We start from the raw sequence: 19,241 nt of genomic DNA, 5'->3' as shown, positions 1-19,241 counted from the left end.
TCGTGTTCACTCTAAAAGACTCTGCACAGGATTTCTGTAAGCAATTTCTATCTGAGTGCGACAGAAGCAATACTAATTACTTACTATAAAGAGCTAAATTGTGAAACAAAGGGCTTATGCCCTTGAGGCACTTCTGGATAAAAGTATTTTGGAAAGCTTGGGTAGAAGATTGAACTAACTTCTTAAGATTTTGAAATACCGCATCACTACTGTCCAGACAGGAGGCAAACACGTTATCTGTAAGTTCAGAGTATAACTACAGACCCAAAACCCACAGACAATATTTGAAATCTGGCCAGCTTCAACAACATAAATAAATGCAAGATTCAGTGCTTGGATTCTCTCTAGAGAATGTCAATTTTAAATTGTAATTCATGAAGGAATGCAATTTTTTAGCAGATATATTAAATTCATTAAGAACCAAACCCACCTATTATGGTCTTTCAGATTGTGTTTTGGCTTTAATTTCAGCATTACTCTAACCAGACAAGTACTAATACTGCAGGCATGTCAGTATCACCTACCATAACAACTGAAGCTTCCCATCCTCATACAAACTAGCTTTCCTGTACACAAAGGTAACTGCTTTTCAAAACCCTCTTGTGAAATTTTATTTTCTCCTGAATTTGAATAAAAGTTTTAGTTTAGCAGCTCCCCAGAAAAGAAAAATGAAAGAGTAAAAGAGTAAGAATATTCATAAAAAGTCAGTAGCATTACATGTTCTGAGATATGCTTCCAAAACTTTATGTAGAAAATTAAAATGGTTTTGGAGGAAAAAGAAAAAAAGTTATTCATAACTTTCTGTTAACAGATCACTTAAAGAGGTAACAAGCAACAACAAAAAAAACACACACACCCCTGTCACCAAATACCAACAGAAATGAGACAGGATATCACTTTCTAAATAACTTTTGATGTCTCGTGCCCAACATGCATTGCCACCCGTAGCACAGTAGCAAAAGAATTAACAGTTCTCTGACCTCAAGAGCTATCAATAATATGCTACAAGAAAAACAGGCATTCAGGAATCATGGCAGTTACATTAGGAAGGGTATTTTTAAAGTTTTGTAATGCTAAGCTACTGTCTCAAATTCTCCAAAAGCAGTATGTTCCAAGTAATTGTTCACAGCATTTTTTTCCCCAAAGATGTTCCCCTTCCTACTCATCCCCCCCCATCCAAAGATGTTTCCCCCCTCCCCATTCAAATGGGTAGAAGCATGCAATTTGCTTTCTGCTGCGTCATTTATCTAGTTGGTACGCTTCTAACTCAGACTTACTCTTTTTTCTGAAATACATATAAACAGCCACTGTCACCTGTTATTTTGAAATGCTCTTAGTTCTCATAAAGCCAATGAATATCAATTTTTCTCTCCAAAACAGAAGTGTTACCAACAAGATCAGAAGCAAACGACAAAGAAACAGATCCAGCAAAATGCAGCGTTACAGTTAGATTCTGCTGTCATTTTTTTCACGACTTAAGAATCAAATAAACTAATTACCCATTTTCATCAACACAAGGCTAAATCTGGCATGGCATTATAAAATTTGAAATGTGCTGCTTTCAGAATTGATGTCCTAATGCTACTACTTGCTTTCACTAGAAAAAGCTATCGTCTAAAGCGACAGCTGTATAACTGTAGTGAAAGCTACACATAGTGAAATCTGTATCACTATTTTTGTACAGTTTATCTGAAAATGTAATATACCTTTTAAATAGAAACTGTAGCTCTAAGATGGTGAAAAAGGTTTTCAGAGTGACATGCCAAGTATAAAAATACTAAGTGAAAAGACCTCTGTCAATAAAATTTAACACGTAGTTTGTTAGCAAGTGGAATCTTGTGTAAGGCCTTCCAGAAGGCTTAATGCAACTAAACGATGTCCTGAAAACATGAAATACATGTAACCACAGTTCTGTCCACAAAGACCTGACAACAGTCACTGGGAAACAGCTGTTAGTACTCTAGCTGCATCAGGGCTAGCTGTTCGCTACAGTCAAGGTATTAGGCAAAAAAGTACGAAATGTTATGTTAGTAGTGATGCAATGCAGAAAGACTTTCTCTTTGAGAAACGTTGGGAGCTTGACTGCTAATATGATCAAATAAAAGAACACTTCTGTGCCTCAAGAAAACCACTATGATTTATTTAGCACTGCCTTGTACAGGCAGGAGGAAGACTCAGGGACACCTAAGCCACTACGACCATCAGCAGTTGCACAAGACAAGGATTACACACAAATCTCAAAGTTGGTGTAGAGAGGTCAACCTCCTGGTGTGGACATAAAATGAGTTTAGAAAAAAGCAGAGCTGACTCTTCCTGGAAAGCAGCCTAAGAACTGAGCCATACGAATGCCACAGGCAGCTGTGCTTCTGTTGCAGACACTGGCAAATGAGCACATGCACATTACAGACCTGAAAAGAGGGAGTGTCACTCATGGAAGTCAGAGTTAAAATTACGTCCATAGGCACAACAATTTCACTCCCCGGTTTTAAAAGTCTTGCTAAACCAGTCTGCAGGGACACAAGATACCACAGAACAAAGTTCACTCACCAAAATTTTGTGCTGTTGACATTGAATTTGCTGGGGAGGGGAAGGACAAAAGAAAAAAATCCTTCCTCTTACTACAACAATCTGAGTAGTTGTATTCTAGAGGGACTTCATATGACAAAGCCATCAGTAGCTAAAGGACCCTGTGCAATTCTCAAATATACCTCCCTCCTCTTGAAAACTCTGCTAAAGCTTAAAGGAACTTATGGGTTGTGCATTCAAAACTCACCCCAAAAAGCTAGACTTGTATCTCATTCATTTCCAGGACTCATTTAAAACCACTGGCACTCACCTACTCCATGACCTCACGTGCCAGATGCAACTAACTGGTCAGTCTGTATCTGACATACAGGTTTGCAGGTGAGGCAAATACTACATACTGCTCTGCTACAACAGGAGGTTTGCAATTTAGTAACGCCTCAAGACCAAAAAACGACGACACCGTAAGGTGTATTTAACTCAAGTGTAGCACTGCAAGTCTTCCCTGTCCTGTGATGTCCTTTCCTTCACCTACTATATAGCCTGATGAAAGCAAAATCTTTCATATTTCAGAGACTTTAATATTTAGAGTGCACAACTAATGAAGACATTTATGTCCCAAATGTGGGCTACTTCCCCAAATCCTCCTTCCACTGGTCATAGTAGTTTTAAAAACGGTAGAGAAGATAGGCATGTAACTTTCCGATTTAATTATGTGGCCCAAGCTATACGTTACTTCCAACCCCACTGCATAGCTGGGCTGTGTTGAGAGACCTCTAGAAACACTATTTGGCTACTTACTCTTTCCTGTGTTAGAAATCTTCCCACTACTCACAGTCTGCTGTTATCCATCTACCCTTTCTTCCCTCCTCTCATTCCAACCCACACTTTTTGTTATTTTTCATTGCAGAAAAGTAAATGTAAAACTACTTCCAAGGTCAACACCTGTTACACGTGGCCAAGTCTCACAGGACAGTTAAATTCAGCTCACTGGAGAAAGTTCTGGGTAACCATATCTATAAAGCTTTTGTGGTGGTTCAGATACATGCTTATAGGGTTTGAGGGCTCAACATTTCATTCACTGAGAACACAGAAAGCAACTCAGACCTCTTAAGAGCTTAGACATAATGCTAGTCCAAAACTCAAGGCTTTTATACACTGACTGCATAAAAGTAGATGATACTGAATTAAAGGTATTTCCCCACAGATAATGCAGGCTACACACATAGAAAGAAAACAGTAAATACTTGCATAATAGCATCCAAGAGAAAAATACTGAGGATCATTCAAAAAGATATGTGTATATTAAAAAGTGCTATTACCACAACTGATTAGGTTCTCTTTGCATATTTATTCATTTATTAGTTGAAAAGCATAGTAATAGACTTAAGTAAAGGTGGAGAACGTCATTAGTAATACTGAAAATAAACACTGTTTGAAACTATTTTTTCTAAAATTAATGAGTATGTGCCTCCCCCTCATCCACATCCTTTCATATCACTACACGCAAACTTACGACCAACACCTCACACATCATGACACTTACATGACAGAAGGCTAGGTGCATGCAGAATTTAAGATAACCAGAGCTAAAAATGCTGCGGGGTGGGGGGGTTGTGTAAGTGGGGGATGGCAGGGGACAAATAAAGTAAAATAAAAAGAACTCTGTTAACTTGCTGGAGAGGTTAGGAGGCCAACATTACACAAGCAATGGAACTTTAAGTTTTAACTGTTTCTAACCAGTCAAAGAAAAGACAACTTATAGAGATCTACAGCTTCATACAGACATGTAAGTACAACTTCATAGGCACTTTTCTGCAGTAAATGACACTTGGCAATGGAAACATCACCTCTCATCTCAAATCAATCCCCTGAGCAAGTGCTGTGCAATAATAGTATCTCCCAAGAGGTATTCTTTCTCCAAAGTTAAGGGAATCTCCCTTTAACTTCTATGTTCAAAGCAAGAAGTCCAGCCAAAGGGATAAACAAATGCCAAGGCTGTGATACATGTGAAGGAAGAAAACCCAACATTTCATTTTTAATGTGCATTTCAAGGAGTAATACAACTCTTCTTTACACTAAAAGCCAAAATTATTCAGAAGTGGCAATTTAATTTCATTCCCTTATCTGACTGTGGAAGGAGAGGCAGTATCATGATACCTGCCCTACTCATTTAGTGTCTGTTCTTTAATTTCTAAGCAAAATGTGAATTTGTTCTACTTAAAGGAATTAACAATTTAACAAGCCATATGATGTTACGTAAATGTTGCATCACCTTAAGAATGTATCTGTTGTTTAATAATGTTCTTCTACCTGCCATCAAAGTAACACTACTCATTCCTCTTACACTGCAGACTTAATCCACAAAGCCTATTTTCCAAATTTTTGTTCAAACCAAGTTAAAAAACAAGGAGAAACATAGTAGCGTACAATTAATATGTAAGCTGATACAGCAGTAGCAACAGAGTAAAGAACTTACATAACTTGTGATACACCATTTATTAAGGACAAAAAGCAATGGCTCTAAAAAATGTTTCTTTCCTCAAAAGCTATCCCTTCAGCATAGTTTTAATCCAGAGAATATTCAGTCCTAACCAGAGGTGAATCCTGTGCAACCATGCCACAGTACAACATTACTTAGTTTTTCTGGTCATTTGAGATAACAACTAGTAAGATCACATTGACCTGGGCTCTAAATTACATTGCTTGCAACAAGATTTAAGGCCTATCAGAATTTTTCATTCTTTAGAAAACATGGAAGATACTGAAAGCTGAAATTAATACAAGTAGTATCACAACAGCACATGAAGGCCCCAGCTACAGACAGCATTGCTGTTTTACAGAAATCAGCTCTACCACATTCTGTCTGCTCATACACCAGGGCACGAAAAAAAAAAAGTCATACACCTTGGTTCAACCCTCCCACTAGGGTAACAGTAGAGAGCTCTAACAAGTTTTGATTCTGACACTGCACATAACAGTGCAATGATGCTAAGAGAATAACTTCTGTCACCACAGGCTGTGTAGGGATTGCTGAGGTAGAGAAAATGTCAGCACAGCTACAGAAGCAGAGACTACTGTCCAACTGAGATCCAAGTGCGAACATAAACACAAAGAGGTTATCTGAATTTGACAGTACACTCGGTCTTAAACCCAGGTACCAATATGTATGGCTACTGATAATTACTACTCTTCAGTATTTTTTTTTTTATTTAGAGAAAGGAATCATTGGCAAACAAGGTGCTAAGCCATACAGGTAATCTGTTTATGAGAACATATGAGTTAATTTCAGCACTCACATGACAAATCTGGAAAGGTTCTCAAATGCTACAGAAAAATCATAAAAATTAAGTCATTGGAGCAGAAGTGTGTTCCTTCTCCTTTCCAGCTGTCTGAAGCCTGACAGACCTTAAACTAGTCATTGATGAATTGCTTTGAATTGTTCCATTTTTGAGTTCCAATTGTGGAAGCAAGAAGGCCCTAAGGAAAAAGTTGTGAAATGACCTGTAGTTGGAACTTGTTTTCCTGTTTCAGTCTGTAAATCTGTGTATCTGCTTACCCACTCACTCCCCTTGAGGCACAGTTTCCTGGTGTTACAAAATTCCTACCTACCTGTGCTTAAGAATCATTAAAATAAGTGAGTTCTAATGCATTGGAAGGAACGCTGCACTATTAAGGAAGCTTCACACTAATCTCGTTGCTTAATAATAACAAATATTAAAAATAAAAATCAAGAACAAATTAAAATAATCTCCGAGTATCAACAAGCTTTCTCTAGAAGATCCCTGTAGCTTGTCTGGACAATCCAAAATACCTTTAATCACTAAATACAGAAACTGAAGCAGAGCAGTCAGGCAAAACCCATTCAGAGCTTGGGAGGGGGCAGGTGGTGTTGCTAGGCCTTCTCAAGCAGCACAGAAGTCCTAAGCTGCTCCTCAGTTCCACAGGCACCACATGTTCCCTGAACCCTGAGAGCTTCTTGTGCAAAATAAGTGCTCTTAGCCATTTTCACTCTCTCTGGAAGGTCACTTTCATCTAGAAATCATAATAAAAATCACCCCTTCCATCATTCTCTGCAACTGAGTAGCAAATACTGGTCTAAAGTGGAGGGCATAAACTACTCCATTCTTTCAAACTACCAAGGACTTAGCTTAATTAGCAATTAAAAGTGAGCAGTACAAAAGATTCTTTTCTCACTGGATATAATGGAGTCATCGTCGTTCTCAGATTTTTGGCCACAATGCAAGCAAGCTCGAAGTTTGCAACTGGCATTACAGGAAAACATCCTACCATTCAAAAGCAAAAAACAAGCTGCCACAAGGGAAGAAAATCAACTAATGAAGAAAAATACAACTTCACATGGCAGCGTTTTTGCTGACAGGGAATAAATAGATTGCAACATTCCAATTCCAGCTTTTTCCTCATACAGTTTGGAACATATCTACATTCCCAAATTAACTGAAGACAACCTTCATGATTAGGCATCACAGTCCTAAGCAACAACCATATCCCTACCACACACAATTATCTAAGGAATCCTTACACAACCATCCACAATTCTTCCCAAACTGGCCCAAGTACATCCACCTCCCCTAAAACAGATTTCCATACTACAATACAGCTTTTGCTATGCTTTCTCTTTCTAACATAACAAATGCCTCCTTTCCAGGTTCCACTCAACCCTTAGTAGTTTTTTTTTCAAATTATTTATATCAAATAAACTTTTAAAAATTTCTTGCCTTGAGACCACACATACAAAAAATTTCCACCAAGACAGCAAAGATGGACAGTGTATAACTAATCCCAGAAAACTGTCAAAACTAATACATTTTTTAACACATGAACTTGTAAGTTAACAGACCCCTTTTAAGTTTGAAAATGAGACCCTATTCTGCTCATTAGTTAACATGGACTCTGATGGTCTCTGTGATCTCATCTTACTTAGGCCACAAAAATTAACTTTGCTGTAAGCATGACACCTCTAAATCCTCCCCACATATAATCAGAAGAGGCATTAAAGCCATCTCAGCTATTAATTTCCTCCATATAGTAACTACAGTTAAAAAAGCTCTCCACTACAAAAACTTAACTTGCTAATTAAAATACACGTGGTCCTATGCTAAAGGTGTATTTGAGGACTTTCATAAAGATGCCAAAAGAGGCTGGCTCAGACATGCATCTCTCATACCATCTAATGCTGAGAGTTTTGTTTTCATGCACATCTTGATTATTTTATTTCCTCACCTCTTAAACAAGAAATTGAGAAGTATGTACTGTTCTGATTCAAAATTAGCTGAATAGTTTCTAACTAGGGATTCTTTTTCAGAAATCATAAAAAGTAAAAGCTATACTCACCCTTTCTTTTGAATTAAGAAAGGGCTAATAAACACTCATTTCTTTTTAAAAGACGGGGGGGACAAATCTGGTTAAGAAGCACAAAAGACCCTTAAGCCTAATTTGTTGATCTTTTTAACAGGTAACATTTGAAATCAGAACAGACAGTACTTCGAATAGTTTTATAATCTCCCATCTTTGAAAATTTATAATGTTCAAGTGTTAACGAAATCACAAATTCTGCCCTTCCAACCCTTAAAACCCAAGAGAGATTAAAAATACTCAAAACACACTTCTGTGCACTACACCAAAGACAAAGAACTCATAGTTTTAAGAACCATGGTGTGTATCATCTACCTTTAGTTACTCTATTTGCAACATGCCCAGAAGCTCCATTAAAGTTTACCAACCAATGTACTAAATTTTTGTACTTCTTTATTCTTCCCAATATCATTCCACTTTTTCTTTCCTACCAGAGATTGCTTATGACATGCTTTATGATGCTATATAATGGATGTTTTCCATTTTTCTTATCCTTCCACTTTATCTTACACTCTTTCTACACTCTGTTGCATTAAACTATACTGTTACATTCTGTAGATCAGCATCATTCTCCCTTACACTGGCTTTCAATTCAATACTTTAAACTATTTCTTGCCCTTTTAACATTTCCACCTACATCTTCCATACTTGCTCAGCTTTCTTTATCCGTCAAATCTAAAGCCAGCAAAACATGACATGAGAACAGACACATGACAGCTCTTGGCCTTCATTTTCACCTTGAGGGAAGAGCAGAAGCAGCAGGTTTCTTTACTCTTCCCCTCCTTAGGGGGTAAGGGGGGAAAAGGAAAGCAGCAATAGAAGATAAAGATGTAGACAACGCAGTCACCGTTTCTGTTAAGAAGCGGCTTCCTCTACTGTGCCTTACTTTTATTTCAAAACTGGGAGAGAGCAGAGGCACTGTTATATTCAGAACTTACAGCATATAACTCAAGCTTTTTCACACCCTCCACAAACCTTCCTCAATTTTGTTATCTCTATTGTGTTCCAGTTTACCTTGTTTTTAAAACCTTTTGAGGCAGGGCCCAGCACCATCAAGAGCTTAAACGCTACTTTAAATTAGCCGTAACAGTTAGATGGTATTCAGGAACAAGACTCGGGTACCTGCTGGAAAGAATAAATATAGTATGCTTTCCACTGCCCCCTCCCATTTTGTCTGCATCACTATGTCACCCATTTAATTCCTTAGTTTCACACTCTTCTTCACATCTAATCTTTTAAGTATCCTTTTCCAACCTTTCCTCCACTGCCTTTAATTGAAAATCTATTCCTTGTATTTTACACTACATTCTGAAAAACCTTCCCAGAAGACTGCTTCATTTCTTCTCTTCCCCAAAATAAAATGGAGGCCTGATTTTCAGTAGACATAGGTTCAAATAGAACTAATTAAGTACCCAACCTAGATCCCACAGCATCTTTCCTTCATTCCGAGTCATGTCCGCAATGACAAAAAACAGCTTCATAAAAAAATTCGTTTTCTCCTACAGTCCACGTTACATATATTCTGGCATTCTCTGCTGCTGCACATATGTTCAGATCTGAACCTGTCCCAAGTCTCCTAGTGGCAGACTAACTTCACAAAATACTAGGTCTTCCTTCAGAGAGAGTAATGAAGACAGGCCACTGTGCTCATCCCTTCACTCCTCTCCAAAAAGAAATACAATCCTGGCAACTTGTACTTCCAAAATATATATAATTCCGTCCCCCGTAAGAAGATAAGGGAGCAAACTTTTCTGCTTCAGTAACAGTTTTATAAATATTCTTTACAGAAACAGTGTCACACTAAGCTGCACCCTCCTCCCTAGCCTCCCAAATCTATCTCCCTTAAAGCACCTGTACAGCCTTTTTTGAGTCTGCACAATGAACTGTACTAGTTATTATGAGTTTTCCATTTTTACTAGATTATTTTTGATCTGAGTCAGTTCTCCAGCCTGATTCATCGCACAGGCCCAAAAATGGCTTCACTAGCACATACAAGAAGCAACAGAGACAGCACTTAAAATTCTGTTACCTACAGGAAAAATACATTTAACTAAAGCCTTAACTTCAGTCCATTTTCTACTCCAGATTCTTATGCAAGTAAGTTTTTAAATCATAAGACAATGAAAACAGTACTTAAATAAAAAGTTAAAATGGCAACTGTGATGGAAGTAATGTAATACTACCAAAAAAAGAAAAAAAAGAGACCTACTGGCTCTATTTTAAAAGCCATTGCACTGGATCTTCTGACTAATGCTGAAAATTGTATCCTGAAACTGTTCAGAATTTTTAAATTCTCAAAATGCAAGCAGAAATTTAATGAAACGCACATTCACAATTCAATCTGCTTTAGACTTTAATAATCAATCTATATTGAGAAGTGAATCATTATCCTCAAAATGCCACTGTGAGAAAAGGAAATGACTTAAAGCCATTTTAACAAACAACAATTAATTTAACAACTTACCACAAAGGAAATTCATATGTAGACATACAGTGTACTGGTTGTAATTCATAGCACACTTTTAGTCACTCCCTTTACAAAACTATAAATGAGCTCTTAATTCTACATCTTAATTAAACAAGCTTCTTCCATGAATGCTACATAGCAAATGCAAGAACCATAAAGGAAGTTATTTTGTCAAAACAGCTCTAATGGTAATCCATGCATCCTCATACCATAAAATGAAAGTAGCTGAGAAAGAATATTCTTCAACTCCCAAATACACTTAAGGGGCTTTCTGTTCATTAACACAATATTTATTTACATAAGGAATACTCTCCTATCATTGTTTAGATACAAAGAATAGTATTCAGTATCAAGAATAATACCTGATGCACTGCAAAATGTTGACAAACAGAGGCTCATTTTAAAAATGTACCATTCAACAAACTTTATTAGGTCCACAAACAAACTATCAAATGGCACATAGTACTTTTGACAGTATCAATAGAACTGGCCTTGAAATAGGCCAGTCTTGAAAACAGCCTTTCCACAAGAGGAATTACAACTACTACAGCTATTTCTTTAATGTGCATATCTGCATATCAGAAACACATAGTAAAATATTTGATTATTTTCTCTTCCTTTACAAACCTTCCCTGGTCCACCAAACTCAGATCAGACTATATCAAACAGTTCCTCTCTTTCTTCATAATAAAAATGTTCTGTAAGGTACCAAGATTATCCTCTCAGGTACACCCATACAAATACTGGCAGCCTTGTGTAGGACTCCAAACAGGACCACTTAGTTCAATTTTGTCTGGTTTTAACTACAAAGAAATCTTCTGCTAGTGAACACAATTAACATTGTTAACATTTGTAACAAAGACAATCAACTGGTCTCTATAATGACATCTGAAGTTTAATGAGCCTCACTTCTATTTGTAATTGTAAAGATGTGTTATTCAGACATTACACTTCAAACACCATAGTTGCAGAATCTCACCAAGAAGGCAGGTTAAGACAAAAAGTAACTTAAATGAGTTGAACATGTAAAATAAGTGTGAAACTACAGGACTGGAAGTTGTATACGTATACCTACATGCATTCACAGTGAGCATGATAACGGATCAGCTTCTGGACTTACCTGAACCAATATTAAACCTTGCCACCCAGCTCAGATGAGTATTCACCTCAGACTCACAGCCCATCTGCTTAATTCATTTCTGAGAAGCCGATCTAGGCCCTTTACAACAGTAACTAGTTTTTACACAACTATTTTAGTATTCTCAAACTACAAATACACACACTCCCTTCCCTTTCAGCTTGTCGAAAATATTGCAAAATCCCCCACATTACCCAAAAAATCATATCAGTTGAGACCAAGAACAATATTTGTCCACTAACCAGAGATCAACCTGAAGTTTTAATCATGAAGTTGTAAGACTGCAAACCAAAGCCTAATTTCTCCACAAAACGTTAAGTTTGCCTAATTCTCAGTGGGATAAAGAACAACAGTGGGCCATGGGATTTAATTCTGGTAGTGGAAAGTGTTGTGATAAATGTTGATCAGTACAAAATCACTTTATAGTCGTAAATATTTTCCATGACTCTCCTTAATTTTGTATCACCTTACTAACATAACAAAAACAAATGGTTCCACGTGCACAGAGCTATCCAAGTATGAAACATCTACTCCTTTTTAAAATGGTGTAATAAACATATGGTATAGCTTTTAGAGGATGCTTTCAACACCTACTTCAGATGGTATCAAGACTTGCAGATTGTCTTACCTCTATAATTATCAAGTCCACTCAACCCACTACAGTGAACAAACAGCTACAAAGGCTGGTGAGAGGCAGAGCACCATGCTTTCCACGAGTCGAAAGCACCCCTGAACACTAGGTACAGAAAAAAAGGTTTAGATTATCTATTTCTTCTCCACATACGGTACCCGAGATTACGTGTGTAGAAATTTGGAAGCTAGAGTCCATGAGTATCGTGATCCACAAATGAATTAATGGAAGGACTTCAGTGGTTAAATTACTGGAATGGAATTGAAGGAAAACAATTGCATCCCACCCTTGCCACAGGTTTTCTTCACACTTACAAAAACTAAATAATTTATCAGAATGCCTATTCCTCAACTGATAAAATACAATAATATTTCTCTCTCTTCTTCATCCGACATTGTTGCCCGCCTTGCCTGTTTAATTATTAAGTCAGTAGGGCATGAATTATCTTAACTCTATGCATATGTGTCACTTAAAGAAATGGACCACTTCAGCCTCCAGGCTCAGCAGACCAGTACTTAAAAGCTACAGTATGTAACATTTATTCCATAAGAAACAAGAAAAACTACTATAACAAGGAAAAATCTTACATTGTATTCCCTAGTAATAGTCTCCTGATAGCGAACATAAAGCTTACTGAAATGCAAATACCAATACGCTAGCTGTCCTGCAATCTTAACTACACTTCTACAAAAACATGTTGTTCGCAGAGATGAGGTCCATCCTTGTCTTTTCATTAACATACTAAAATGACAACCGTAACCTTTGTAACTTCCTTGCTTTCTTTAACTTCTGGAAACAGTAACAACACTGCACTTTAAACTTAAGAAACATCCCAGAATTCATGTTTCGAGCAATAAAACCCACTATTTTAAAGAAATATGCCTTGAACGCTAGTTTTGAAAGTATGAAAAACATAGCAAGTATCTCATACTTAAGCAAAAAGTACTGTGTAATGTCCATTTAAAAAAAAAAAAAAAGTGTTTTTTAATACCAGATGAAGTACAAATATTGCAAACCTATAACTATGTCATTAAGTACCAGGATACATAAATATCACATAGACTCAAAGAATAAATATGGTACAAGCATGAATTACAGAATGCGTCATCCATTACATCTTAATTGGATCCTAAAAAACCCTAATCTATCAACATAAAGCCCAAATTGCATACAGAAGAATACTGATTTTAAAAAATGTATACATCAGTCCCGATTAGACACTAAACACACTTAAGATTTTTACTTCAAATCTTTCCAATTCCACACACCTGCACAAAAGGCCACACACAACACAATTTACAACATTTTAACCAACTTCAACTTGTTCCACATTGACAGACAGTATACTAGAAAATAAACAAATAATAAGAAATGCAGAATGTGATTTAAATAAGCTATAAAGGAACAGCACAAATACAAATTTACAGAAATTGGAGAGGCTGCCCACTTCCTAGAATGCTTCACAAATCTCTCATGGTACCAATTCCCAGTTTCTCAGTTCTCAGCACTGCCATTATATAAGGCAATCACTATAATTCTTTTTAAAGCAATATTTCTTTGTTTTGATGAAAATAAATTAAGCCAAAACATTTCCAAAGTTATTAAAAAATGTGACTTTATTACGCCTAGACTAATCTGCTAAGATGTTTTCCTGCATAATTATTTTTCAAGCAGTCTGTTATAATTAAAACTGAGGATATTTAATTATAGATTAGTAGAAAATTAACATTAAAGTCAACTCGAAAGGGACAAAGTCAATATATGATAATTCACACTGTCCGGAACTATTTTTAAACAAGCAACACCTACAATTATAAGAAAGATTAAAGAATATTGTCACTGTGCACTTATTTTGTATGCTTAATAAAAGCACAGATAATCACTTTGTTAATTTTGTCAACACAAGCAGCCTTTACACAAAGGAAATACCATTTTTAAAATCAGCTTGAAAACAAAAGGGCTGCAAAACCACAAAAGGTAACAGAGACCAAAAAGTGGCATACTGCGTGAAACTACTTCATCTCTCTTTAAATCGACTTCAATATCAATACTTTTAAATGGAAACATGCTTCAAATTGTGTGTACAGGATATGACAAACTGATTAAACTCAATGAATAGGAATTAACAAACATCTTCTACCCAATACATTAGACCAACTACATCAACCTAAATCTGTATAGAAGCCAAAATAATCACAGGTTATGAAATAAAGGTTTGTCACTGAAATAAAATCAATTTTAGCTAAACACTAGAAGTACCATCAAAAAAGAAAAGAAAGAAAAAAAAAGAGGAAGGAAGGAAGAAAGAAAGAAACAGGAAATGCTTTCCAATTCACTTCCAATACAATGGATGCCCTCCCCCTCCCCCCCCCCCCAAGTAATCTTTAAGCTTCACCTCCTGGGAGAACATCTTCCTGGGAGAAAGAGACATCAAGATAACAGCAGGGGTTTTTGGTTTTGTTTAGGGTTTTTTTTTGCTTCTTTACATTAATGTTCTTGTCAACCACAGATGAATAACAGTAAGCACTTTCTCCTGTACAAGTCTGGCTACATTGGATTTCCAGCATTTCAACCAGTTTGAAAGGTAACCTCTCTTTCAATTTCCCTCTCCTCTCCCACAAAACCACACTAGCTGCAAACTATGACTTACAGGCTCCTTTTCTGCAAAATAAATACCAAATTTTTGGCAACAGAAAATTCTGTTCCTCTGTCACACATACTAACAGTGTGTACACCATTACAGGAAAGTTTGATTTCTTCTGGCTTATGAGATATCTGATACATGGAGCAACAATACAATATTCCTGACCTTTAGTCTCTATCTTCAATAATTCATAAAATTGTATAGATCTGATGTCTTATCTGCTCTTTTGATTTGCTACACCCAGCAGCAGGACTCAGTTTAGTGCATGATACTACAGCCATACATCCTACAAAGCAAAAAAAGGCAGGGATTGCAGCCCAGACCTGGACCATGAATAAAATCCACAACTATGTTAGAACTCCGGACACAAAGCTTCCTCCATCCCTGAAAGAGATCCCAGATTCTTCGTATTAAACTCTGTCAGGGTGTGGCTTCATTAAACCAGAGTTCCCACTGCAAAGGCTTCATGAAACCTCCTGAACGGCCTGCAAGTGGCTGGATGGAACCAACGCACTGCCTTCTGCTGAGTGAACCCCAGGAAAAACGAGAGTAGCACCTCCTCGTATTGAGGCACTGAATTTAAGCCAACAGAATCCTGCTGCTGCACAAGTGCCTGTGCGGATAACGGAGCAGTTCCCTCAACACTTGCAACCCAGGTGCTCACCAGTCAGTCTCCCTGGGCGCATACTCTGCTCCTACCACCTTAACCACAGGTAAGACTGTCCACAGAATAGACACTGCTACAGCCTGCCTTTTTAAAAGCTTCAATAGCGGGTGTGCTATTCTCACATTGAGAGGAGTACCGATAAATTTTTGCCTTTGTGAAGGATTCCTCTGGAAACATGACTCAATGGTTTTCCTTACTTGCTATACTTGCACATAAATCTCACATTACTTTGTAATGTGCTGGCTTGTAGATTCTTAAATCAATCAGTTAGGATTTCATAATTATGGAGTCTAGGATCTTTTGTTAGCTGTTGTTGCTCCATGCACAATAGGGAAGATTTTGCTACTATCGCTGTAAAACCTATTAATTAAATGGACATATATATGGCCACACTTTCTACAATAAAAATATCTCTTACATGGAATTAAAGTGATTTGCTAGATTAATTGCTCTAAACCTCCCTGTACAGTGTAGACTGTATGAGGCTTCATGCACACAGAAAAGGAATTAAGTAACAAACATCTCAAAAATAAAACTTCTTACTTATCAATAACAGTAATTGAAACATGTGCACATTCCCTGAAAGTAAAAAGCACAAACACAACCTAACTTGTTTTGAGGCAAGAAATTCTTCTCAAACATCTCTGCACTGAACAGTAACATTTTAATCTTTCTACTTCCTTAACAATCCATTTTTCTCAGAGACAAGTTCTACTGACAATATACTTTGTGAGTTAGTGTGTAATTCATAAACATTCAAAACAGTGTCAGAAAACTGAGGCAAAATATTTGGTTGAGCGGTATTTGCTATGTAGATTCATACATTGATACAACAGGACAACATGCAATGGTATTTTTAGAAATGTACTTCAAAACTATCAAGATGCCACACAACTTCAGTCATCTCAGACTGTCTGCATATACTAAAACTTTAATCAACTGGTATAAAAAAGAAAATGCATTATATGCAAGAAAAGGGTCAAAACTCAACTAATATGCTGAATTGCTGCTTGCATTAATTTTACAGTACGCAAAATAAAACTTACCCTAGTGATGTCAGGCAACAGATCTAATTACATATGATGCTTTTATTTTCAACCCGGCATCCTTAAGCTCTATCTCAGATACGATTCTCTGTAATATTTCCGATAGCCTCAACAGCATTCACAGAGCAGACACTAATTCTGGTCCACTAACAGTTAATGTATGTTATTTAACTGGTCTGACATGTCTCTCCCCTACCTTTTTGACTTATTGGAAGAAGTACTTTCATAAATAACTCTGAAAAATCAAGAGGAAACCACGAGATTTTTTAACATCTAAGCACAAAGAAAACTGTACTTGCTTTTCCTTCCATCCCTTCCCCCACGTCCTGACATTGAGCTTTTCCAACCACGACAGAAATAAACACCCAAACACAAGTAAGGGCCTAGGCTACCAGATTCAACACGCTTTACAGTTAGGTCTTCAGATCCACCAAGACCAGCAACAGAAAAAGATTCTTTGCGTGAAAATACCAGCGTGCAGCTCGGGCACAACAATGGGATGAACAAAGTGTCAAACGCAGCGCTCCTGACAGGAACAAGTCAGAAAGCAGCAACCAGCCGAACATCGTCCCCTGCTCCAACTGTGGGGTATTTTAAAAACAGTTGGACTTATCCTGTCACACAGGGGTTTAGTCTTCTAAAGCCAGCCGGCAGGCGCTCAGCCTGCGCGGCCTTTGTCAACAGCTCACGGATGGGCAGCAGAACGTGCTACAGGTTGATAAGGAGGACACCGGGGCTGCGAACGCCCTGCCTGCAGCGGGGAAGCACCCAGAAAGAACTTGCAATGCGCAGGCGAGTTTCCCCCCAACCTTCACCGGGGGCTCCAGGCGACGTGCCCTATTCCTTCCCGGTATTTGTTTCGTGTTTACCTCCCCACCACCACCACCACCAACCCCCCCCTTCTCTTTCTCCTCCCTGTCCGGCCATCTTGGGCCGACAGGAGCAGCCATTACTTAACTAAATGACAGGGCCAACAACTTTTCACAGAAACAAACACCTCTCTCCAAAGCCCGGGCGGGCTCCAGCAACCCGCTGGGGCCGTCCCGCTGCCTTGTCAAGCCGCCCGGCGGCGGGGACGACCGTGGAAGGGCGGAGGGGGAAGGGCGGGGGGGAGAGGCCGACCGGCCGGCCGGGCTGGACACGGCGGCGGCGCTCAGCGAGGACCCGGCACGCTGGAGGCAGCCGGGCCGGGGAGAGTAAACAAGTCGCTGGCCGACGGGCTCCGGGGCAGCCACTCGGCTCGCTCCCGCCCTGCCGCGGCCCGGTCCCCTTCCCCCCCTCCCTCGCTCCCTCCGGCTGCGGCTCCGCTCCCCCCCGCGCCGCCGGGCCGGGCGCGCGCGCCGCCGGCCCCCGCCGCGCGGGGCGAAAATCACGAGGGAGGGTCCGGGGAGAGGCCAACGTCAGCAGCGCCGCGCGCGCGCCCTCCCCCCGCCTTTGCCCCCCCCCCCCCGCCGCCACCACCGCCGCCGCCACCACCACCTCCTCCTCCTCCACCTCCCCACCCCCCGCGCCCCCTCCCCCGCCCCGCTCGGCGTTCCCTCCCGGACCCCGCCGCTTTCCCGTCCCGGGGCTTGGACGGAGCCACCTCAAAGTGTCCGGAGCGGAACCCCCGCGAGGCCGCGCTCCCTTCGTCCCACCGCCAGCCCCACTCGGCGCCCTCCCGCCCCAGAATGGGGGTCGGGGGGGAGGGGGGGAGAGGTGGCGGGGAGCGAGGAAGGGGCAGAGGTGGCAGCCACGCGTGGGGAGACCGCAGCTGGGGTGGGGAGGGGGGTGCGAGGCGGAGCGCCCTGCCGCTCCGCGGGGACCTGTGTCCGCCGATGTGGCGGTGCTTCCCCCCCACCCCCGATGCGCACCCGCACGCACACACTCACCGTGCGGACCCGGGGGACCGGAGGGAGGGGGCGGCGGGGCCGGGCTGGCTCCCTCCCCTCCCCCCCCCCTTCTACCACCCCCCCAGCCCCGCTCCACATCCACCCTCGCGCTTACCTTTAACAGCAAGGCCTTCGTTCTGGCGCCATCTTCATGAAGCCTCAGAAATCCGAAGAGTCGGCTGCAGAAGGGGGAGCGGGCGGGAGGGAGGGGAGAGAGGCACAAGCGTTAGCAAGAGTCAGCCCCCCGCACGGGCAGGCGGGCGGGCGAGCAGGCTCGCTCCCGGCGGGCCAGGGCAGAGCACGGCGGCGGCGGCGGGGGCCGGCAGCCCGCAGCCGGGGCACACACGCACTCCCGGAGCGGGGAGCCGCGGGCAGGGGAGGGGGGGGACACGGAGGGAGCGCGGGCCGAGCCGGGACACGGAGGCGGCCGGGGCGGAGTGGGGAGCGGGTACCTGTCGAGGCCGGATAGGGCTTCTCTCTCCTCGGCTGTCAAGCTGGCGAAGTCCTCCTCGCTCTGGCCGCTCGCTTTCCCCGCCGCCATTTTCTTTTCCTCATCACCGAAAGGAGCAGCAGAGGCGGCGGCGGCGGCGAGCGACACTCCGCACGATTTCATGGAAACGCAGCGTAATTAACTCACGATCGCAAACCCCCCCCCCCCCCTGCGCGCCCCCAACACCCCCCAGCGCCGGGCGGGGCGGGGTGCCCGACACACACACACACACCACAACTTTTATTACAACAACAACAGCCGGCAGGGAGGGGGAGGGAGGGGGGGGAGGGAGGGAGGGAGGGAGGGGAGAGGGAGGGAGGCGGGGGGAAGCCCCGCTGCTCGGAGGAGGAGGAGGAGGAGGAGGAGGAGGAGGGAGGGAGGGGGGAGG

General features: G+C 40.9%; 1 protein-coding gene across 18 annotated transcripts in view; it reads right to left on the bottom strand.

Moving 5' to 3' along the window:
• Nucleotides 1-19,028, bottom strand: part of KDM6A (lysine demethylase 6A) — a 162,083-nt gene extending 143,055 nt beyond the window's left edge. For 16 of the 18 annotated variants that reach the window (XR_008468059.1, XR_008468058.1, XM_054211876.1 and 13 more), the window contains exons 1-2: nucleotides 18,816-19,027; nucleotides 18,479-18,542 (exon numbers count right to left, since the gene is read on the bottom strand). Coding sequence is in view for 16 of the 18 variants with exons in the window: in XM_054211876.1 (XP_054067851.1) it covers nucleotides 18,479-18,542; nucleotides 18,816-18,976 (225 nt within the window). In the remaining 2 variants the exon portion in view is untranslated. Of the gene's footprint in view, nucleotides 1-18,478; nucleotides 18,543-18,815 lie in introns of all 18 variants that reach the window. The other 2 variants (XM_054211940.1, XM_054211867.1) reach the window with 1 other exon arrangement.
• Nucleotides 19,029-19,241: the final 213 nt, after the last annotated feature.

This window comes from Rissa tridactyla, chromosome 1 (genome assembly GCF_028500815.1).
Source record: "Rissa tridactyla isolate bRisTri1 chromosome 1, bRisTri1.patW.cur.20221130, whole genome shotgun sequence".
Lineage (NCBI taxonomy): Eukaryota > Metazoa > Chordata > Aves > Charadriiformes > Laridae > Rissa > Rissa tridactyla.
Note: the sequence above shows the minus strand (reverse complement) of the source record. Positions and strands in the feature narration are given on the sequence as shown.